The sequence below is a fragment of the Hipposideros armiger genome, unplaced genomic scaffold (genome assembly GCF_001890085.2).
Source record: "Hipposideros armiger isolate ML-2016 unplaced genomic scaffold, ASM189008v1 scaffold_26, whole genome shotgun sequence".
NCBI lineage: Eukaryota > Metazoa > Chordata > Mammalia > Chiroptera > Hipposideridae > Hipposideros > Hipposideros armiger.
In genome coordinates, this window is record NW_017731376.1 from 2,999,951 (window position 1) to 3,024,403 (window position 24,453).

A 24,453-nucleotide genomic window follows, 5' to 3' on the forward strand; every position below is an offset into this window, starting at 1 on the left:
GAGGGCAGTGTCACTGGCCCTCATATGTGGGATCCGAACCGGGGCCCTCCGGCGTCCCAAGCCAGTTCTTAACCATCGTGCCACTCGGCCGGCCCGGGATGGGAAGTTTTAAAACAATCTTCACTTCCTCTTAGAAACTCCTTTCGTACTTTTCCTAAACATTTCCATCTATTCTAACCTGTTCTTAACATTACACATGAATTCAGAAGGTTACCTTCTTTGATCTTACTTAATTGCTTTTTCCTTAATAAAATGAATAGTATTTTTCAGTTAAATTGTCAGAAAACATGAAGGCATCTTCCTTTAAAAAACTGCAGAAGGTGAGTCAAGCTTATGATCCCTAGGATCCTTGGTTTGATAAGTGAATGACCTACCTACCTCAGGGCAGTCCTGGTTAGGGCACTTGAAATTCCCTCAGTATATCACCAGTGAACCTCTTAAATTGAAATAGCCTATACTTCAGACATTGAATTTGTCTTCAAGAGTATTTATTTAATACAGATTCTCAGAAAGCATTCTTTGCTCATATTAGCAAATTCTGTAACTGCTAGAGTATGTTTTATAGTTTATGTAAAACTCGAAAAACCTTGCACAATCAAACATTCTAAGTAAAACATTAAATTATAAAACTTACATTATTTGGGAGAAGTCAGATGTTAAATGATTTTACAAATATTTGAGTAACATGATACATACTATGAAAGAAATACAGGTTGCTATGAGAATGTTAGTAGTGGGCTTTCTGCGGAAATGAGCTTGGAGGTGAGACCTGAAAAGTTGACTAGTAGTTATTCCCAAACCTGGCTGCCCATCAGAATTATCTGAGGGAGCTTTTAAGATGTATTTCTGGGCCCAACACCTAGAAATTTGACTCAGTAGGTCTCAGGTAGGGACCAGGATTCAGGTTTGAAAAGGAAAGCTGGATAACTTTGATATAGTTAGGCTAGCACTTGGGGACCCCTGCGCTAGTCAGAGGAGCAGGAAGTGCATTAAAGTGGAGAAACAGTGTGTGCAAGTCTCTGAGACAGAAGGATCTGAAAAACATGGCGGTATAGTTTAGACGTTGACCATTTAGTAGGAGAGGGGAAGTTGTGAATTAAGACTAGAGGGGCAGGCAGGCGCTAGATTACTTAAGGTTTTCAGGTCATGGGAAAGAGCTACTTTAGTTTTAGTTTTGTTTTTAAATATTAGGAAAATATAGTTCAATGTATACTTCAAAAGAGCACTGGAAAAATAAAAGCACCCTGGAAAAGAGTCCTGTATGTGAAGTGGCCAAGTTGGAGGCTGCTGCATTAGTCCTGAAGAGATGTTTTGGACTAGGACTGTGACAGTGGAAATGGATAAAAATGGATGATTTATGAGAGAGAGGGGAAGTAGGATAGGTCTTGGTAATTGATGAGCTGTTGAAGTTGAAGTAAAAAATGTCACCACCTTTCAGATGTCTGATTTCAGCATCTTTGTGGATGGTGTCACCATCACTGAAATGGGCAACACTGGAGAAGAAGGGAATTGGGGGAAGAGAATGAGTCAGTTTTGAACATAATGAGTTTGAAGAACCTGTGAGATATTCACATAGGAGCTCAAAGGAAGAGTGCGCTAGAGATGGAATTGGGCAGTTGTCATTGTACAGATAGTATATGATACAGTCTAGGAAGAAAGAATGAGAGGAAAAGAGCTTTGGGCACCTCCTAAATTTATACATCTGTTAGTGGAGACTGAGAAGTAACTGCCAATAAAGAAGAAGGCAACCAGGAGAGTGTCATAAAAATGGTATCACAAGTGCTCTACTTTGGCAAAATGCTGTTGCAAAGTGTATATTGGATTTAGCAACATGGAGGTCATCAGGTCCTGGCGCCAATGGCGTGGTGGGCCCAGAAGTCAGGTGGGATAGCAGGTGAGATGGAAGCACCGCTTTGTTGCTAGCACATGGCGCCTGGCTGGAGAAACCCTGACATGTACTCGCTGGGAACTTGCACTGGTGCCTGTGGGCCTAAGAGCTGGGCTTCTCATTTGGTGACCTGGAAAAAAGAATTTGCCTGTAGTAGCCACTTATATTTGACCTGGATGCCTGCCTTTGCTCACAGCGTTATTTATTTGGGTTTGGGGGAGGGGGATATTTAAGTTTTGTTTTTTTTTTTTTTTTTTGGCTGAGCCATCCTGCCACCTTTTGGCAGCTCAGTGGCAGCTCAGCTCAGGTCGGGCATCGAACCGCTGTTGCTCAGAGCTCAAACTCTTGAACGAGCTCTTAACCAACTGAGCTACTTGACCGGCCCTGTGAGGGGGGTATTTAAATGACAGATACTAAATTGGTACATTGTACCTCTTGTTTCTAGATCCACTGTTTAGATTCAGGCTGTCTCTATGCAGACTAGATTATTATAATAGCCTCTAAACCAGTGGTTCTCAACCTTCCTAATGTCGCGACCCCTTAATAGAGATCCTCATGTTGTGGTGACCCCCAACCATAAAATTATTTCCGTTGCTACTCTATAACTAATTTTGCTGCTGTTATGAATCGTAATGTAAATATCTTTTTGTTTTCCGATGGTCTTAGGCGACCCCTGTAAAGGATCGTTCGACCCCCAAAGGGGTCGCGACCCACAGGTTGAGAACCGCTGCTCTAGACCAATGCTGTCCAATCGAATTTTCTGTGATGATGGAAATTTCTGCCCAATATGGTAGTCACTAGCCATTTGTAGCTTTTGTGCACCTCAAATGTGGCTAGTGTGACTCAGGAACTGAATTTTTAATTGTTAATCTGTTTAAATCTAAATAGCCACATGTGGCTAGTGGTTGCCATATTGGACAGTGCAGAGCTAGCCAATATTTTTGAGAGGATGGGCTTGGAAGGGCACAAGAGTGATAAAGTGATAGCTAAAGAGAGATTCAGCCATCTTGTTATAAGTAATACATTATAATTTTGAAACCCTCATGTGTGTTTTGTATGAAATAATGAAATATACCCATTATATTTCATTATTGTGAAAAGAGGCCTCTTCAACCGTAAATATAGGGTGGGTTTAGTTTCTACATTTAAATCCTTCATTACTTTCTATGTTCAGTAAGAAGTTACTGATTTGATCCTTTATTAAAGTCTTGAAATAGCGAGTATGTTAATGCTTTATTTTGGATTTAACTCTAAATTTTAATACTTTTTTCTTATGGCAGTTCTGTTGAGTGAAAATGTAGTTAATTTTTGGAAGGCATTATCTATTTCTAAGGAGACATGAGATTAATTGGTCTTGGTTTCTGTTTATATGCATGTAATGCCTATTGTGTGCCAAAGTTTAAGTGCTTTATGTACATTACTTTTTTGAGCCTCACAAGGACCATGTGAGGTAGGTACCTTATTACTTTGATTTTACAGATCAGAGAACTAAGGCACAAAGAAACGTAAGTCCTTGCCCAGAGCCTACACAGTAGTGTGTAGTAGGGTTGGAATTTGAACCCAGGCTATTTTGAGTTTAGTGTGTAGGTTCTCAGTGATTACATTATATTACCCCCAAGTCATCACACTAATTTTTTCTGCTATACTTCCAGTTTTATATAGATCCATATAAGCTGCTGCCACTGCAGAGGTTTTTACCTCGACCTCCAGGAGAGAAGGGACCTCCAAGAGGCGGTGGCAGGGGCGGTCGAGGAGGAGGCAGAGGAGGAGTTGGCAGAGGTGGTAGAGGTGGTAAGTTATTTGCGGGAGTAATTTTCTAATGAGATTTTAAAAGTTGCAGCTCATTCATATAGTGCAGTTAAATTTTGTGTATAGGCGCACCTCCTTTATGTATGTTTATTTATTTAGTAAAGCTATTTTCAGATTGCCATAGTAATAATGCTTAGTTTCAATCTTATTTAAAAAGAAAAACCTAATGAAGTATAATTTGAGGGATTTCATCTCTGGGTTATTCCTATTTTATTGGGAATTTTATAAAGTATAAGATCATAACTGAATTTAGTATCATTGAGGGTTGACTGTGTGCTGAGAGCTGGTCACGTATTCTCTTAATATCCAAGTATATTCTTCTAATAGCAAAACCTTGCAAGGTAGATGCTATCCTTATTTTATGGATGAGGAAATGGAGGCTTACAAAAGTTAATTTGCCCTAATCAAACAATTGGCGGCTCAGAAATCAAATCTTATGTCACGTCAGAGACCATTAGCAATAAATTAATTGCTCTGAGTTCAGTCTTTTGACATAAGTATTTCCCCAGAGCTTCGGTGTGTTCCTCATTGTGGGCAGTAGGTGATGAGCAGGGTTGGGATGAGGTCAGGAGCAGCACTGGGCAGGCTTAGATAGTGAATGGTGTGGGTGGGTGACCAGAAGATGGGCAGAGCCGAAGGGGTAAGGAAGAGGAGTTGAGAATTGGGCTTGGAAAGCTTCTGTAACTGGGTCAGAAAACAGAGAACTGTTTTCACCTTTGCCTTTCTCAATTTAAATATCATTTCAGTCCATAAATATACTTCTCTTGGGTCTAGATAGTTAGGAAATACTCTTTGAACAGATCTGAACATATTTCTTTCTTAAATATTCTTGGGAGTATTCCTTTGAGAATTTAATGAATTCCCCTCATTCCTCATATATATAACATTAAAAAATGCACAACTGTAGTCTATTTTTTAAAAACCTTTATATTTTTATACCAGTATTTTGGAAGTGTATGTTTGTTTCATTTTACAGTTTCTTCTTTTATAATTCATCATTCCATACAAAGTTCGCCCCCAAAATAACATAAAAATGAAGAATGAAATAGGAAGCCGATATGTGTTGGATAAAAGAAAAACACTTTAAAATTTTAAAATTTCAGGACTCGTCAACATGTGTGTCAGTCACGGTCCATGTGCAGCTTCGTTTACCCCAAACATTGTGTTTATTGTAGCAGCCCCAGAGCAAAACCACCATGTCGCCTACCCTTGTTCTTAGGATAAAAGCCTTTGTTCAATCAAAAGAGAATTGACCATAACCAAAAGCTAAGGCACTCATACATTAACAGTAGGGCTAAATCCAACTTGAACGTAACAAGCTTCTCTAAGTCATTAAAACAGAATCCGTGTTTAAAAAGGTGTAACCTAGGGCTTTTAGCCTGCTGCTCAGTTGGGAAACGACTACAGTTTCTCCATTTTTATCTTCTAAAAAATTCTGCAAGATAAAATAATGTATGTGTTTATTATTCTTTATTATGTAGGAATGGTGTTGCTATTTGTAGGCTTATCAGAATATGATAGACAGCCATTATTTAATAAATGTCTCCTTGATCTTCAGGTGGCTTTAGAGGTGCGAGAGGAGGAGGAGGTAGAGGTGGGGGCTTCAGAGGAGGGAGAGGAGGCGGTGGTGGTTTCAGAGGTGAGTGTGGAAAAAACTTTAAATACTGAATTTCCAGACCTGGTATTGTCTGTCATTTTTAATTTCATTTTTATTTACCAAAAAGTATATAGAACACCATGGTGTTCTTTGTTCCAGACTAATTTATAGTTTCATTTTATGTCACACTCTTCCTTGCTTTTCCCTTTGAATTTTTTCACCTATTTCTAATTTATTTAACTGTATTTTTAATTTGAAAAATAAAACGGTGTAATATGAATGACAGTTAAATTTGGTAAACTAGGTTTGCTAAGCATTACAAGAACTATTGCTGATTTTAAACTTGAGATTTGGGTAATAGTACTTTAAAGACTCATTTTTCTATACGCTTAATACTTTCATTTTCTCTTAATCAGGGAGAGGACATTAAGTAACAATTGACAGAAACTTCAGCTGATTTCTGCGTTAACCTGTAGTGATCTACTTCTATGGATCAGAAACTTTGTTTCTTGAGCAAGCCTTGAAGAACTATGACAGTGGCACTTACATGTTAACATCATACAAACAGTGCAACAGAATAGGCAGTTTTGCTCTACAAGTATGAACAAGTGTTTTAATGTTTTGTATAATGCTTGGAACTGTGGTTGCTTAGTAAATGGACAGTTTTCATTTGCAGCATATATGAATTTTTAAAATAAAGTGTTTTATTCCTTTAAGTTATTTAGAGCTGTGTTTATTAAACCAGAGCTATTTTTGAAGTTAAAAGAACAACTAAAGCTGAAACCCAGTGGCCGTCACATAGAAAAAATGATTTGGTTCCATATATAACTGATCTTTAAAAAAAATTGGCTAGTGGAGCAGTTATTTATAAACTAACACCCCTTTCAAAATGTTTGCCTTTTGTATACAAGAACACCAGCACCCTTTATTGTATTGTATTTTCCTTCTCTGTGTTAGCAGTTTCTCTAATTGCAATTAATAATTAATTAGAAAATTTTAGTATTGATTATGAATCTATTAAAGTTGGGACAGCTCTGTTCAAAGTGAGAACTAAAGTTCAAGAAATTTCTGAAATGCTTAATTTTTCTTATTCAATATAGATTGAATGTTGAGTTTTACTGAATGTTATTTTACTTTATAAAGGGACTCTAAATGTTTCAGATATTATTCACTGTAAGTAAATATTTGATTGCCTGCTCACATTCAGTTTCCTGGGAAGAGACATCAGAAATGAAATTGATTTTGGTCCCTATTGCTAGTGTAGTATCAAGAAGTAACCGTGATAGCAAGTTAGAATATTGTGATATGGGACCATTTCCCCTGCCATTGATTTTTTTCCCCCTTCACATGTGTTTTCTCAGAAGGAATGATGTTGCCATATTTTTTCCTAAATTTTCTAACGTAATACTCAGTTAACTCTTGAATGCTCATTTGAGTAGCATATAATATTGCCTATGTCGTTATTGTGGGTTTTTCTTAACTATTTCTGATTAATGGAATTGCAGCAGCATTAGTAAATATGTGGGCCCTGAATATATACGATGAACAAATATGTTGAAAATTAGTGTTTCACAGGTAAAAGGAGTTGTGCTTTTACAACATGGGAAAGGAGGCTATTTGATTTAGAATCCTTGCATTGAAATTTTCAGTGAGAGTTAGAGCCAGGGTTTCTACTCTTGGTTTATAAAATATTACATGGCAAGCACTAGAGAGGCCATGGCATTGTCCCAAGGACCGACAATAGTGTAACATTCCTACACTTTTTTATTATTTTTTAAATTTTTTATTATTAGTTTCATGTGTACGGAACAATGCAATAGTTATCCTTTATACCCCTTACAAAGTAACAGCCCCTCTCCCCCACACTACTATACTTTTTAACATTAACCAAAGTCTAAAATAGTTATGATGGAAATAGTGTGTAGGTTGGTAGACAAACCACTTGGAGATTTCACCTTTTGCTTAGTATATTTTTTGGTCGTTGTCCATCTTTAAACTTTTATTTCCATATCTTATTTTTCCCTTTCTTCCTTATAATAGCTCTTTCTGGGTTTCCTTTGGTACATTTAGTTTTGAATCAAGTTCACATGTTTAGGGAGCCTAATATTAATAAATTTGGTACTATGACATCACTGGGTTCCATTGTAAAAGATACTTGAATGATTATTCTCATATTAAATCTTTTGAGTTTTAACTGAATAACATTCTGATTGCATCATGTTAAAATGCACTTATTGCCATAACAATTAAACAGTTTATTGGAATATAAGCAATTTTTCCTGGTATTCCTGAAAATTTGGGAAGAGTTATGAAAGGATTGACTTTAGGCAATTGAAGTTTATGAAATTAAAAAAATTAAAGCTGTGTAAACATTTTGATTTGAAATGGTTATATTTAGTATTCTAAGCCTCATTCCAACAAAGTTTTTCTGTATGACTCATGAAGGAGCCATGAATAAGTACTTTGAATGCACCTACCACCCCCATATCTGTAACACTTTACTACAGCAGATAATTGGCCATCTTTGGAATTATTCTTCATTTTTTTATAAGTAGAAATAGTTATTTCTGGAAAGTTTAAGTGGATGCTACAGTTAGGTATCATTCATTATAGAAGAGGAAGGAACTATGATCCAAAGCATAGTCAAAAAAATTTTTGGGGGGCCGGCCGAGTGCAGTGTTGGTTAAGAGCTGGCTTGGGATGCCAGAGGGCCCTGGTTCGGATCCCACATATGAGGCCAGTGACACTGCCCTCTACAGCTACGATGCTGAACAACAGCTCAACCTGGAGCTGGGCTGCCGTGAGTCGCTGGCAACGGCGTAGGCTGCAGCCCCTGTGGCAGTGGGTTGCCATGGGCTGCCGTGTGTAGCCAGCAGCCAGCGTGAGCGGCCCTCAAGCCGCCATGAGTGACCAACGACTGATCTGCCTCGCCCAGGAAGAGCACAGTGATGGTGCCAACTTGGGCCAGTGAAACAACATCCTCCACAACTAGACTGAAGACCAAAAAAACAGCAACTTGTCTGTTCCCCTTCCCCCAATTCCCCAATAAAAATCTTAAAAAAAACAATTTTTTTTTTTGTTCTGAATACTGAATGCAAAGAAAAAAAAAGATTTAAAACCCAACAAACCATAGATTTTTAAAAGAGAGCGTTCTACTTAGGTATTATGTTCATTGCTTTGGGGTTATTTGAAGGTATTTTGGTATTGGAATACTGATGAGATTGACTTGACTAGCATAGCTACTCTGGAGTGTTACTTTATTAAAAATTTGAGTTCTGGTAGCTGTTAGATCTGGGACAGATCACCCAACTTGGTTCAACTTCGTCAGTTTATATATAGCTGAGAGAATTGAGGCAAAAAGATTCTCTTGAGTCCCTTCCTGCTATGCCAATTAAGATTTATAAAATTAAGTTAAATGGGCAAATATAGCCCTCTAGTGGTTCTGTTATATGCTTACACTGTTAACTTTGATGCATCTAGCATTTCTCTAAAGTTACTGATTTAAAGAAATTCACTATTGAGAAGAATCAGATTTTAATATTACATGGCATAAAAAATATGGGTAAAAAGAGGTGTTGGGGGTATATTATTCTAACAATAAATGTTCATGTTAGGTTGTAACCCATTTATGTAACCCAGTTTTTGAGTTATAACAAGATAGTCCAGAATATGAGAATTGCCCTGTACTTTACAAATGAATGATTGAATCCAGATACTTGACTGATACATGCTATGATTATTATCAGATAATTACTGGTGCATATCAGTGTAGAATAAATTAACTGAGGTGGATTGTGAAGTAGATCATGCTATATCCATGCTATGAAATATATAGCTATTAATAACTTAGACTTAGGTTTATAGACCTGGATTTATGATAAGGCTTTAGGGGAAAACAAGTTACAGAATGATTTTATATATGCATATCTCCCCATTTTTATTTAAAGTGAGAGAAACCTCAAACCCATATATGAATATGTTTGTATAAGCAAAGAAAAACAAAAGGGTATACACCAAACAATATGATTAGGGGTGTGAGATTTGGAAGGATGTGGGGAGATCACTTCTTTATTATCTCTTAAATTGTTAAGGAAAAAAACAAAAGGAACTGAAATTGAAAAATTTGAAAGGGTCAACCGAAAACAGGGACTTTAATCTGAATGGTTTTAGAGGACCGAGTCTGGCTCTTAACTTCAGAGCTGATTTCCAGCAGAGAGCAGTTAACTCAGCTCCTGCACTGAATTTCTGAGTTGGTTTATTGTTTAAATGGGATGTTTGCACTTGATAATCTCCTTAGATATAAGGCTGATGCCTAAATTGGTTAAAATGTGTGGCTTGGTATTTCTCTTTATTTTGCTAATAAGCCTTTTCCTTGTTCTGGGAATTAAAATTCTTTCCTCTTTAGCCCAATCACAATTGTTAAGGGAGGGCCTCTATGAAAAGGCCATTCTTTGAGGTCTCTAAGTGGAAATGATTAGTTCTGAAAATTCTTCCCTCAGTGGCATTTATAACATTTCGTAATTATTGAAGGCTTTTATAAGGAAGGCTGTCTGAATATCTTCCCTCCAAAATGCTAAGGAATAATTTAGGCAACAGTTCAGACTTTAAAAGTGAAGATGGCTCCGTCTTTTCACAGACTGAACACAATGTTGTTGCAACTTATTTGATTATGGCAGGTATGTATGTTTACTCCATTAAACAATAATTTTACTTTCAAATGGGTGAAGGACAGCAGAAGTTTTGAGCATAAGGTAGTAGGAAAAGCATGGGTTTAAAGACCGTGTTTCAAGTTCCGTATTGTTGGCCAGCCTCCAGAAGTCACTTAGCCTTTCTGAGCTGGGGTGCTCATGTAAATAAGGATGATGACACTTGCTCTATTTCCTGACTATAAAGATCAAGTAAGATTGTAGGTGAGAGGATAAATGAAAGCATTGGCAATGGTGGTTAATGTCACAAATTACTTGGAATGCAAGAGAAATTAAGTGGAGCTGAGAAAAGTTTTCTATAAAAATATATTCTTTTATAATCATATTTGGTTATGACATTAAGTTTTTATTGGGGAAAACTGCATCATGGCAAAAGTGTCCTTTTATGTCATTTACTATTCTCATAGATCCTTTTCATAGTTTTTTCCTTGGTTGGAATCTAGTTAAGACTGAAAGGTCCTGAAAAGAAAATGTCATAAAAAGAGAGAGCAGAGTGTATTGTCATTGAGGACAGAGGGTGAAAATTCAGCTATTCCAGAATGCTGTATTTGAAAAACTCTTGAGCTTCAGATTTTGTCATTTAGTATCTTTGCAACAGCAAACAAGTTCCATTACCTTTCTGTTCTATTTTCTTATCTGTAATACAGGGATAAGAATAAGGTACTTGTCACAATTGTTGTAAAGAGTAAAATTAAGTGACACATAAATGCATCTAAATAACACAGTAGGTGTTGGAGAATATTTGTTTCTTCCCACATATACACAGTCATTGATGCATATATTGGATTAAGATAAAGACTCGTTTGCTGAAAAAAAAGAGGGAAAATGATAATAGAAGTTCCCTGACTATCTTCTTTATGTATAGGTTGAATTGTGGTATAAACTTTATACTTAGCAGTCACTTCATTTGCAGCTATGCTTAATAATGCATTTTAGAAGTAACTCATATTGGGTTATTATTTTTGGATTGATATATGAAAAATTTCAAATATATTCACAAGCAGAGTGAAAAGCATAACAAATTTTACTATACCCATTTTATTTATAATTTATTAGTTTCCCCGTAATTCACAGAGTATTGCTTGTGTGCCAGAAATTGTGGTTCCTCAGTTAATTTTTGTAAATTTTAGTGCTATGCTAACTCGTTCATTTGAATACCTCTGTATGATAAGTACTGGACAAGTTCTGTTTTTGATTTTTCGTTGTTGCAACTCTGTGCTACTTAAAGAGAAAACCTCCTTACTACAATTACATAGAAATATTTTGTGTACAAACTTTTGATTTAGTTAGTTTTTTGTAGATGACCAAGAAAAGCTATCATTTTTTATCTGTTCACAAAAATAGCCTGCAAAAAAGTTTTTCTGGTAAGAAAATGTTCTCTCTGGTTCTTACCTCTGCAGCTTTAATAATAATGATGTTATTGTATTACCATGACTCAGATGACTGCTACCACCACCCCACTACTAGCTGTTACTACTAATGTCATTATTTGAATAGTTGATGTACCAACCATTGTTCTAAATACTTACATGAACAGAATAATTCTTATAATAATTCAGTAAGCAAATTCATTTTGTTTTTCCCATTTACACAGATGAAGAGTTTAGGTAACTTGCCCAACACACACATCTACTCAGTATTTATACTACGATTTGAACTCAGGCATTTTGGTTCTAGAGCCCTCACATTATAACCACAAGGGTCTGTTTTATCAAGGAATACTGTGAGTATGTGCCGTTTATTTGTGTTTTTGGTAGTTGAACTGAAGGGAGCATATCTAACCTCTTTATGCTTTTGTTCAAACATTTATTCTTTAGTTCGCCTAATTTTTTTTCCTTTAACAAAACCCACTTAAACTTCCAAATCAAATCCAAAAAGTATGAGGAAAAGAATTCAGTCAAAGCATTTATTTGTCACTTTTACCAAGAGCCTAGAGTTTTCATTTTAAATTTAATTTTTAATTTGCTATTTCTCTTAGATTTTAGCTCTTACAAACTTTAACCAACTTGAGCAGTTGCCTTTTCTATAATTAAGGCTGGGAGGCAAGCGGGCATTGTGGATTAAGAGTCTGAAATAAACTCATTATGAATTATAAAATGAAGGGTGAGAGCTATTAGGCTGGAGAGAATGGCTGTGTACCAGCTCATGAAGAACCACCCAGGTTGTAAAGACAGTAAGAGTCACTGAATGATATGATTCATTTTGCATTTTGGCAAAATGTATAGTGGTAGCTAAGGGACCATGTAGGAGTCCCTGTGCGATTAAGATGAGGAAAGCCTAAGGAGGGAGTAGTGGCAGTGGGGACAGAAGATAGTAGACACATTCAAGAGCTAGAAGTTAGAATCGTTGGTTAGATGTGGAGATTGGGGGAGAAGGAGAGGGAGCATCAAAGATGACAGATTTCCTTTTTGGGGTACTGGATAGATGGCAAAGCTATTCCCCAAGATAGGAACACACCTGGGCAAGAACAGTTTGGGGCAGGAGAAGTTTCTGGGTTCAGTTTGAGAGATGTCCTGTAAAAAGCTGGACACATGGGTTTGAATTTTAAGAGATCGATCTGGAAAGTATCAGCATAAAGCCTTGGATATGTAGGAAATCACTCGGAGTATGTGTTGAATGGGGGTATGAAAAGAAAGGGGGTCTAGGACAGAAACTTGGACAATGCACATATTTAACAAGGTAGGGATGAGAGAAAGGCCAGGAAGAAGGATCTGCCAAAGAAACTGGAGAAAAGCCACAGAAGCCAAGGGGCAATTAAATCAACTTAGACCTATTAAATGATCATTGTCTATTTATTAGGAAACAGCTACAGGAAGGGAAATGAAACAGAGTGCTTGAGACTATTTTGTGTACAAACTTTTGATTTGTACATCAAAAGAGAGAACAGACAAAAGGGCTAAATTGTTTACCTCACCCCACCCAGTATATCTGAGACTGCTCCCAAGTGCGGTTACTTGATCCTGGTTGCACACTTGGTAGGTAGCACTTATGCACTGGGTTTTATCTGACGCTTTAAATCATCAGATTTGTAGCTAGCCCAAAAAGATTTTTCAATTCATTAAGCTTTTTGGAATATGACCTTTATACATGCTACAAGACTAGATGCTAAAAATAGAGCCAAAGAAGCATCAAATTTGCTGTCATTGTGCCTTAATTATGCTTTGCAGGAATAATAGAAATTAAGCAATATGAGTTTTAGTTGAGGTCTGTTTGTATAAATCTGCTATATGCCACACAGTGAAAGAACACAGAAATCATTTGGAGCCTGAAATATACATGGGAAAACAAGAAATCCAAAAAAGTTAATGTAGCATCACTTAAGATTAAGTATAATATAAGCAAGTTGTTTGGGAATTGAGAGGAGAGTGTTCTGTGAAGAGAAGGCTTTGGCGCAGAACTGGGCTTGCACAGAACTTTGAAGGATGAGTAGCATTTGGATAGATAGAGGAAAGAGGTAGGATGTCTCAAGTGGGAGAAGTATGAGTCAAAATTTACAAGTCTGGAGTATTTGATAAATAACTAGAATGGAGGGCTTACTTGACAAGTGTGCAAATTTGCTTGGAAAGGGTGAAAACAGATTGAGGCAAAGCCTGGACTATCAGGCTGGGACATGTGGACTTTTGTCTCACAGAGTGGAGAAGACTGACGTTTGGGAAAGAGAAGAACTGTGGTTAATTCAGTGTGGCAAGCTCCTGCCAGCAGCATGGAGGAGGAAAGAACAGGAATCCGGAAGATTAGTGTAACAGGACGATAAACGGAAGTTTTAACTGGTGCCAATCTCGGAAGTTTTTCCTTAGCTGATACTTTTGTGTGCTGGTGCTTGGAAACCTTTCCTCTCAGACAATAGCAGGGGGCTGCTCACCAGTTTCTCTTCACCACCGTGAACACAACTCTATTTCTTCTGCTGCTCACACTCCCTTAGCCCCTAGGCATCCAGTAATGGCTCTAGCATTTGTCTATTCATCCCCCTCCCTCACTGTTGGGACCTAGTATGGCTCACGTCAGGGTTATGGGAAACGTGCATCCTTTGCAGCATGTGCAGCGGTTCTCAACCTTCCTGATGCCGCGACCCCTTAATACAGTTCCTCATGTTGTGGTGACCCCCAACCATAAAATTATTTTCGTTGCTACTCTATAACTAATTTTGCTACTGTTATGAATTGTAATGTAAATATCTTTTTGTTTTCCGACGATCTTAGGCGACCCCTGTGAAAGGGTCGTTCGACCCCCGAAGGGGTCGCAACCCACAGGTTGAGAACCGCTGAGTAGGGGGTGTTAAGCTAACAGGCACATCTGGTCCACTCAACAATACTTCTCATTGTAAATTAATACATTGGCATTCTGATTAAGAAGTTCAGTCATCTGTCTACCCAAGTTCTGCCAATTCTGGATCATCAACAACATTGCGTTTCTGCGCGGGCAAAGCTAAGAGTCAGATCCCAGACTGGGAATTTGACGAGGGTGATCACCTGTGAGGATTCTCAGTGTACCCTAAAGCCAGCCTGACTTTCTCTCCAGGTAGCCAAAACTTGCAGAGTGAGTGAGTGTGTGTGTGTGAGTGTGTGTGTGTGTGTGTGTGTGTGTGTGTGTGTGTGTGTTGGATGGAGAACTCCAATTTGGTCATGTTAAGCTTCAAGTAATATTGGAACAGTCATTTGATCTTGCACACATAGATGCTTAATGAATGTTTAATGGCAATTAGTTGAATGAAAAGGGATATGGAACTGGAGCGTGGGTCAGGGCTGGAAAGTGACAGAAGAGTTTGTGGGATGTATGATAGTTGAGGCTTGAGAAAGGAAACTACAGAGAAAGAAGTCTCGGGCCTCAGGAAGGAGGAGGAAGAAGTTCAGCTGCCAGCACAGACGGGAGGGTCCTACATGGATCCCCCAAATCAGCAGAGCTGGTATCATGAAAGGCAAGGGAGGAATTTCAAAGACAGAGTAATTAATAGCCATGACATTAAAACTAGCCTTCAGTGCTGGTTTATGCAATTGGTAGGTTGCTTTAATTTTCCTATTGCTATTTCACGGGAGGGTTGTGAAGATATTAAATTAGTTTTAAGAAGAGTTGAAACTTCAAATAAATGAATTGAAATATTGGAGATTGTGTTTTGAAGGGGCTTAACTATAATTTTGATACTACTTTTAAACATTTAAATTAAACAAAGTGTATGATGATTTTGTGTATGTTCTCAGGTATAATAAGTATTCTCAGCAACATAACAGTTCTGGGCATCTTCATGAAATACAAGGAACTTCGGACACCCACAAATGCAATTATCATTAACCTGGCCGTTACTGACATCGGGGTCAGTAGTATTGGCTATCCCATGTCTGCTGCCTCAGATCTGTATGGAAGTTGGAAATTTGGATATGCAGGATGTCAGGTATTGGAGATCTTTGCAACGAAGGCTAAATAATTTAGATTAAAAAGATGTAAATTTAAATGTCTAAAAAAATCCCAAGGGCTTCAATCACATAAGATCATGTAAGGGGATAGATACAGTGCTCTAATTGAAAGCAGCTTCGGGAGTGATTGGGAAATGTATTCTTTAATATGAGAAATGAAATCGCTAGCCATTATTATATTTTTTAAATTTCCCCAACCCAAAGGGAAAAAAAACAAATTAACATTCATCGAAGGAAGAAAACTGAAAACGTGCATATTCAAATGAAAGCTTGTATATTGCAAATTCAAAAAGAAATACCCTGCTTTCATTTGAAACAATGAACTATTAATGGTATATCATAATATCTAAGTAATGTAGTTAAGCTACCACTTTGTCGTTGTTTGCTGTATGCAAAGTCCTCCACAAGAATTGCTGTTAAATATATCTGCTATTATTCTTACTGACAAGGAAATAGATTAATATTAGTTTGCATTACGATAGTACAGAAATAAGATTTTTTGGCCTGATTTTTTTAATAGTTGATTTTAAGCTATAAAATTATAGACAGAAAATGAGAGTAATAGAGAATAATGAATACCCAAGTATGCACCAACCGATTTGTCAAATCTTAATGTTTTTCTTTCTTTTTAAAGATTTTATTGGGGAGTTGGGGGAGGGGAACAGTGTTGGGGAATTGGGGGAGGGGAACAGCCAAGTTGTCCTTCAATCTTAATTGTGGAAGGCGTAGCAAGCTCAGCTCCAAGTCCTGTCGCACGATCTCAAGGTGCCGAGTTCAGTCTTAGTTGCAGGTGGGTGTAGTCACCATCCCATGTGGGAGTTGAATCGGCAGCCTTGTTGTTAAGAGTGCACGCTCTATCCCCTGAGCCACCCAGGTGGCAGCTCAGCTCAAGATGATGAGCTCAGTGTTAGTTGTGGGTGGGCATAGCCCACCATCTCGAATAGGCAACCTTGCTGTTAGGAGCCTGTGCTCTTACCAGCTGAGCCATCCTGCCACCTATTGGCAGCTCAGTGGCAGTTCAGCTCGGGCGCAGCTAACTGGCCCATGTGGGAATCAAACTGGCGACCCTGTTGCTCAGAGCTCACACTGTTGAGCAAGCTCATAACCAACTGAGCCACTCGATCGGCCCTTAATGTTTTCAATATGTGCTTCAGGTTGTTTTTCTTTTTAAAAATATTGGGTTGTTGGAAAAGTCATGACGTATTTTTCTGTTTTTCGTTGCAAAAATGCGTCATGACTTTTCTGACAACCCAATGTAAAACTTGACACTGTTGAAGTTCTTTGCATACTGTCCCCAGTCTTAATCCCTTCTTACCCATGAATGTTTTCCTATCTTACTATATAATATTGTATGAGTATACATAAACTAGATACTGTCTGAATGTTTTAAATTTTGTATAAATAATATATTGTTTGCATTATGCAATTTCCTTTCATTATTTGATATTATGTTTTTGAGGTTTAGTCATATTGATGGATGTAGCTGTCAGCCACTCATTTTATGAACGAACATACCTCAACATACTTATTCATTTTGCTGTTATGGAGCATTTATTCCCAATAGTTTTCTGTTCTAAAGAAGCCTTCAATGAATGTTCTTATACCTGTCTCCTACAATATGTGAGAGTTTCTCTAGACACGTTGCTTAGGTGAGGGTGGCTGGGCTGGGTTGTAGAAATGTTCATCTTCAACTTTATCTGATGTGGCCAAATTGCTCTCCAAAATAGTTACGCCACTTACAATAACGTCTATTTCTCCACATTTCTCCCAAATGCTTGGGATTGTCAGACTTCTGCATTTTTATCATTTTCATGGGTGAAAATGGTGTCTTATAGTTTACATTTCTTACATAATGTGATTTATATCTTTTCTTATGTCATAAACATTCAAGTTTCCTCTTGTGTGCATAACCTATTTTTCTGTTTGCTTTTTCCTCTTGTTGAATTGTCTACCTTCTGAATACTAATCTTTTGTTGGTTATATGCATTACACCTAATATCTGGTTTGTTTTTGCATTCTGTCTATACAGTATGTTGTGTAGAAGTTTTATATCTTAAAAATTTTTTTAAAGAATATTTTACTTAATGAAGTCCCTAAACACTTTCCATAAATGCCTTTATTAAACCCATTACAATTTGACAGTGGAAGATGTATTTTAAAATTAGTAAAACAAAAAAACATTTAATGTATTTAAAATATATTCTAGCAATGGGATAAAAATATAAATGTCTCTTGGAGGGTGGGTAGAATGGTGGATTCTTTCCAACTTTGATTTTCAGATTTATGCTGGATTGAATATCTTTTTTGGAATGGCAAGTATCGGGTTACTCACAGTCGTGGCCATGGATCGATACCTGACCATCTGCCGTCCTGACATAGGTATAGCAGTTTTTTTTCTGCTTTCTCAATGAATCCATTTCTTGCCTAAGTATCACTTGACACACATTCACTTTAAGATATAAGTGTAATGGATTACAGTCATGGTCATCCTTATTTCTCTGGCAATCCTTGTTTAAAACTTTCAGTGATTTCCTATTATACTTAGAGTAAAATCCACGTTTCATAACAGCCTCCAAGGCCCTGCTGCCTTTCTCGCCTTGGCTAGAGCCCTCTTGCTTTGGGGTCTTGGCCACGCCTTTTCGCACTTTGGGGTCTTTGTAGATGCTTTTTCCTTAGGCCTGGAAAGCACTTTTTTCTTCTTAGCCTCTGGCTGATCCTTTGTATCATTTAGGTTTCAGGTTAAATGTCATTGTTTTTTCTGAATGTGAATCCATGTAGATAGGCTTTGAATGAACTAAAGTGCTCTATAAAGAATCTACTTGAAGGCCGGCTGAGTGGCTCAATTGGTTAAGAGCTCGCTCAAGAGTGCGAGCTCTGAGCAACAGGGTCGCCGGTTCAATTCACGGCCCGAGCTGAGCTGCCGCTGAGCTGCCAACAGGTGGCAGGATGGCTCAGCTTAAAAAAAAAAGAATCTATTTGATAACAACTTTGAATAATCAGTGAAAGCAAAGTGAAAATATGAATTCTGTTATTGGCAAATGATGCTAATACTTCGTATGTCTTAATAGGAAGAAGAATGACCACCAACACTTACATCAGCATGATTGTGGGGGCCTGGGTCAATGGCCTCGTTTGGGCTGTGATGCCTATCTTAGGGTGGGCTAGTTATGCCCCAGATCCTACTGGGGCCACCTGTACCATAAACTGGCGGGAAAATGATGCGTAAGATACACTTTTACACTTTATAAGCAAATGCTTCTGATGTAGACATCTCACCATTTCAAATTTAAGTTCAGATCAAATGTTTTCCATACATTGTGTGGCAAAGGGCTTCCTTGGTAGTGATGATGTGACTCCAGCATTGAATAACGCTTGTTTGCAAGTAAGGCCATCTAGCTCCCCTTGTGCTCCTTACCCTGTCCCTTCTTCTCTCTCCTCTGGCAGCAAAGGGGGAACAGAGTACCCTTCTGATATTTGCACCTCAGAGGGAGAATGTGAGAGGGATAAAGGAGTGATAGGATTGCTAGACAGCATGCAGCTCCTGCGAAAACGCAGGCAGACTCCTTTTCCTATCTGTTCAAGATGATCTGGTGATAAGGCATCTCCTGAGAATTACATAGCAAAAGCACCATCACTGTGAAGATTTGCTTGCTGATTAGTGATGCTCCTCTATATTTACCAGGGAGAAGAGGATAATTTAGTTTGTTAAGGAAAATGAAAGTTTACTCAGAAAAACAAATAGAAAATTTCTAACTCTCAAACTAAATCTAAATCTAAAACTTTTTCTGTAAAGGGCTGACAACTAAACATTTTAAGGCTTTACAGGCAAGACCATCTGTTGCAAATATTCAATTCTGCCTGTGAAAGCAGCCATAGACATTATGTGAGTGTGGTTCCAATAAAACTTTATTTATACAGATAAATGACAGTCTGGATTTGGCCCATAGGCCATAGTTTGCCAACCCCTAGTCTAAATGTCAAATATACTTCCTAAGCTATTTAATAATATAATGACTGCTGGATAGAGCCAGTATTATTTCTAATAATATCCTGTTTCCCTTCCCTTTTTAGTACATTAAACAAGTAGTGATTTAATGATTCCATTTTCTTATTTTCAGATCTTTTGTTTCTTTCACGATGACAGTTGTTGTGATAAATTTTATTGTGCCCTTGACAGTGATGTTTTACTGCTATTACCATGTCACTCGATCAATTAAATGTCATACTACTAGTAACTGCACTGAGTACCTCAACAGGGATTGGTCAGATCAGGTAGATGTAACAAAGGTAAGACATCAAAATGTTTAAAATATTTTTGTAATCATGCTCTTACACATACGTGGTCCCCTGGCCCCAGCAGTCACCTATCCCCCACCTTCTTACTCTCTGGCTCTTTTTCTGGTGTTTGTGTTCATATTTTTAAATGATGTGCTTTCCTGCTTTTTGGATATTTTTGTTTGCTATTACCTTGTGATTTTTTACTATGGACAATGAGAATTTATTTCTCTTATACCACCAACCTTTCCCATTTCTTCCCATTAACCTTTCTCTTTCCTCATCTTGACAGTATGTTACTATTTGGTTAGCTAGTGTCAATTTTACATTATTGTGATTATCTAAATTCTGTTTATTCCAGATCTCTGTAGGGGTCTGTGATTTGTTTTTTGTTTTTGTTTTGTTTGCTTGTTTGTTTGTTTTATAAAACTTTTTCCTCCCATGGAGTTAATATTGTTTTTTCCTTCTTCCTATTCCTCCTTTCTTCTCTCTCCCACCTCTTCTTCTCTTCCCCTTTGGAGTTTCGTTTGCTTACTGTTCTGTGTACCTGTCGCCAACTCATCTCCAATCTCTCCACCAGCAGCATCAGTTTCCTCTTAGTATTTTCAAATGCATTGGAGACTAGATCGACTTTCTCCTTTTCTTAGAGCTTCTATTCCTGGAATTTCTGGGCCTCCTGCTCTGCTCTACACTGGCCATTCTCTAAAATCACTGCCCAGAAAGCTGGCATCCTTGGATCACCTTCATCACGATCTGCGAGTGCCTTTGGCCTCTGTCCTGGGTGGGATCGCCTGTTTTCTGGGTTGCATGTCTTCCTTCTCCTTGGTTCCTCCCTCTCATTTGGTGGAGCACTTTCTCAAGAAGATTCCTGAGAAGGTTACGGGGAGGTAAATGTTTAAAGATTTTGCATGCCTGAAAATGTCTTAAAACTCTACTATCGTATTTGACTGATTGTTTGCCTGGTATAGAATTCTAAGTAGAAAATGATTTTCAGAGAATTTTGAAGGCATGCTCTATAATCTCCTGGCTTCCTGTGTTGCCATTGAGAAGGCTGACAGCATTCTGGTCACTGACTCTGTGTAGCCATCTGTGTGTTCTCTCTGCAAGCGGGTAGGATCATCTCTGTGCCTCCAGTTTTCTGGAATTATATAGTGATTTGGCTCTTTATTCACCCATGTGCTGGTGCTTGGTAAGTGCTGCAATGTGAGACCCAGGTCCTTCCCTTCGCGAGAGATCTCATCTTATTTCTCTGGTGACCCCCCCTCTTTGTTTTGTTGACTCTGTTCTGTTCCTGGAACTCCTTTTATTTCATCTCCTGGATTTATTTTCTAATTAAAAATTTTTTTCTGTGTTGTTCCTGGCTGGATTTTTGTTTGTTTGTTTGTTTGCTTTTGTTTTTACTTTGTGAGAGGTTTTCTCAACATTGTCCAAGTCTGGAATTGGGTGAGGAGAGTGAGGCTCAAGCCTTGGGTGCAAAATTTAAGCAGACACCAAAATACTCTAATCAAAAAAAAGAAAAAAGTTGTAGTTAATGCAGTATTTTAAAAAATCCAAATTAATGCCAAAACCTATACTGAACACAATACAAAATTTTAAATAAAGATAGGATCTGACCTTGCACCTGCATAACTCACCTCATTTACCTTACCCTGTATCCGGCTAATCATCTTGTTCAACTTTTGTATTGCATTTCTGTCACCTTTTTTATATATAGGATAGAAAACATTGTTATAGATAAAAGAATTATTTTATATTCTATACTTTTTTTTAATAGCCTTCTCTTCTTGTTTTATGTCTTTTCTCACTTCTGTGATGTTGTTATGTATATATTTACATGTTCCTTCTGTTCGTCACATATTTTTTGTTTCCCCTGAGTTTCTGCACCATTTTGGTCTCTGCCTGTCAGTTTGCGTGTTTCCTCAATGTCTGTGGTGACTGTCCCTGCATAGTGCATGTGATGCACTAAAAAACTGATTGTAAGCTCTGGATGGGCTCTTTTGCTGGGATGTTTCTTTGGAGGGGTTTCTGACAATCTGTATCTACCTCTAGGTATTGTCTTCTGGGCTGATCAGTTTCCAAGAAGATCCTTTCACATCCCTGGGTGGGAGGTATAAGTCTGTCTACCTGTATGCTTAGGGCTCAGAGAAAGTGACTGGGGACAGCATGCAGCACCCCTCTCTTAGCATTCCAGCTCTCAGCAGAGCCAGGTGTCCCCCAGTCCTGAGTTTCCCTGCTTTCTTCTCTCTTACACTGACCTGGGATTTTCCTGGGAGAGGAAGGGGCCCCTACCTGGCAGAGTGCAAACGGGATTCAGAAATCTGGTTCTTTTTGCAGACTTCAGTGAGTTCCCCTGTTTTAAGTTCCAGGGGCAGCCCCACATTCTGAGCTAGGTGTGACCTCCAGTTCCTGAGACTGTCTGTAGTTCTGTGCAATAGATTAGTCTGTATCTGGTTTTCTCTCACTGCTAGCTCTTTAAAAATTTTTTAATTTGCTTTTTAATCATTTTTGTGTCTGATAAGTAATTTGCCACTTGTCCAAAAGTTATTTATTCAGTTTTAATTTTTACAAAGTTATTGTCTAATTTGTGATTCTTAGTTCTTATGGTTTGATATCTTTTTAAACCTCTTTTCCATCATTTTAGTGGGCAATCAGGAGGGGCAATGTAAAAATTATAACTTTTTGTTTAAACGAGATGTCAGGGGAGCTCCTTTACAAAACTGTCTGCACTGGACACATTATATATTGAGCTCAAATCATCTATATTTGAACTCATTGAGTTCAGCATAGGATTTTTGTTTTCAAATTGAGGTTAGTTAGTTAGAAAGTTATTTTTAGGTTAGCAGATAATGACAGTGAGAGAAAAAGCATAATGCTTGCAGTCCATAGCACAATTACTAGAAATGGGTTAGGAATGGGTTTATATCTGCCTTTCATCAGCTTTTTTATTCTTCCCTAGCACACCAACAGAAAGCAGGTATTCTCTACATTTGTGTCACATTCTATCCATTTCACAAGCTCTTGCTATCATAGATAACTTCTTCTTTTGCACATGAGCAAAGTACAATGAGCGCAAAAAATCAGTTTTTCCTTTATGTCATCACCAACATAGACTTATTCAAATTCCAGTCTGGATAATTTTTCGTGCTATTTTAAATATATTAGCTATTCAGTTGTTTTAGATTTGGGGTTTGGCAAATACTGATTTCTTTTACAGATGTCTGTGATAATGATACTCATGTTTCTGGTGGCGTGGTCCCCTTATTCCATCGTGTGCTTATGGGCTGCCTTTGGTGATCCAAAGAAGGTTCCTCCCTCAATGGCCATTATTGCTCCACTGTTTGCCAAATCTTCTACCTTCTACAATCCCTGTATTTATGTGGTTGCTAATAAAAAGTAAGTTATGTCTAAAATGCTCTGAATAAAATAACAAATACAGAAAGAATGTTAAAAAGGCAGCAGATTAGTTTGCTCATTTATTCTGTTCTTTAGATTCCACATATAAGTGAGATCATATGGTATTTGTCTTTCTCTGTCTGACTTATTTCACTTAATGTAATGTTCTCTAGGTCCATCCATCCATGTCATTGCAAATGGTAATATTTCATTCTTCTTTATGGCTGGGTAATACTCCATATGGTTTTCATGCTTACCCCACCCAAAATACGTGGAATCAGTGTTCCAAAGAAAAGAGTGGCTCTATTACTGGAAAATGGACAAGACAAGGCAATGTGGGGCTCCCTAAGTGGGTAGCATAGTTGTATATTTACTATAAAGAAGACGTGTCGTTTGAATGCAAGAGAAAAATCCAGTGCTAGCATGAAGGGCTTCAGGAGTGGGTAGTCACTGAGGATAATAGAGAAAGAGCCTCTTCCCCTCCTTTATCGGGACTCTTAGTTAGGATTTCTTTCTTGCCTCCTCAGTGGAACTTAGATTATTTCCTGTTGCTGCTGAAAGATGGAATGAACCAATCTACTGTGCTTAAATATTTTAAATATTTGCCCAAAATATCTCAGTAGAGGGCAAGTAATTCAAGTAATCCTTGAATACTAATGCTGCTCCTATTAAACTTATGTATTTATGCACATGTTTGGGAGAGCAGCTTTAGTTACAGGTATGTGAAGTTTGAAACAAAAAAGACCAAACAGATCACATAAGAAGAATAAAGAACAGATTTGAAATTCAGAGTCTGTTGGTGGTTCTTTTGGAAAGGTCAGTCATTCTCAGACTCTCCATAATTTCAACTGGCCTTTGCTTTGAAGAACAGATGCATGAAATACATATCCTTAGTTCAAATAAATAAACTGTTGCAATTGACATAAGACGTCATTTTAAACACATATAATTATTGATTTTTTAAAATGTCTTCAATGTTTATAATCAATTGCACAAAATTGGTCTTTAACTACCCTTTGTACATTTATAAGGTTCTCAACAGGAGATGTTAAAGTCGGAGGCAAAAATTTATCTGGAGATGTCAGTTGGCAGCAGTGGTCTCTTAGCCATATTTGAGAGTGCTTTAAAATTCCAAGTCATTTTGGATAATGCCAGGTTTTCCCCTTTTTATTGAAGGTTTCGGAGGGCAATATTTGCCATGTTCAAATGTCAGACTCACCAAGCAACACCCGTGACAAATATTTTACCAATGGATGTACCTCAAAATCCACTGACTTCTGGGAGAATATGAAATCAGAGGAAAGCACAAGTTATCAAAACATTTTACTTACTTTTTTTTTTGCAGTGCTTTCATTTTATTTAAAGTATGAGCCCATT

General features: G+C 37.7%; 2 protein-coding genes across 8 annotated transcripts in view; both read left to right on the forward strand.

The window, feature by feature from the left end:
- The window catches only part of GAR1 (GAR1 ribonucleoprotein), a 9,927-nt gene extending 3,515 nt beyond the window's left edge, over nucleotides 1-6,412 (forward strand). For all 4 annotated transcript variants that reach the window (XM_019636027.1, XM_019636029.1, XM_019636030.1 and 1 more), the window contains 4 exons: nucleotides 261-320; nucleotides 3,541-3,679; nucleotides 5,256-5,336; nucleotides 5,711-6,412. In XM_019636027.1, the coding sequence (XP_019491572.1) occupies nucleotides 261-320; nucleotides 3,541-3,679; nucleotides 5,256-5,336; nucleotides 5,711-5,724 (294 nt within the window). In that variant the 3' untranslated portion in view covers nucleotides 5,725-6,412. The remainder of the gene's footprint in view (nucleotides 1-260; nucleotides 321-3,540; nucleotides 3,680-5,255; nucleotides 5,337-5,710) is intronic.
- Nucleotides 6,413-9,823: 3,411 nt separating this feature from the next.
- On the forward strand, nucleotides 9,824-24,451 carry RRH (retinal pigment epithelium-derived rhodopsin homolog). Of its 4 annotated transcripts, XM_019636026.1 has the most exons (8): nucleotides 9,894-9,970; nucleotides 11,595-11,723; nucleotides 15,196-15,386; nucleotides 17,688-17,787; nucleotides 18,477-18,630; nucleotides 19,527-19,695; nucleotides 22,898-23,076; nucleotides 24,253-24,451. In XM_019636026.1, exons 3-8 carry the CDS (start codon nucleotides 15,240-15,242, stop codon nucleotides 24,365-24,367), a joined length of 864 nt encoding a protein of 287 aa, XP_019491571.1. In that variant the 5' UTR covers nucleotides 9,894-9,970; nucleotides 11,595-11,723; nucleotides 15,196-15,239; the 3' UTR covers nucleotides 24,368-24,451. The 4 variants fall into 4 exon arrangements, with proteins under 4 accessions (XP_019491568.1, XP_019491571.1, XP_019491569.1 ...); XM_019636023.1 differs by lacking the exon at nucleotides 11,595-11,723 and having other exon boundaries at nucleotides 9,824-9,970; XM_019636024.1 differs by lacking the exon at nucleotides 9,894-9,970 and having other exon boundaries at nucleotides 11,376-11,723.
- Nucleotides 24,452-24,453: the final 2 nt, after the last annotated feature.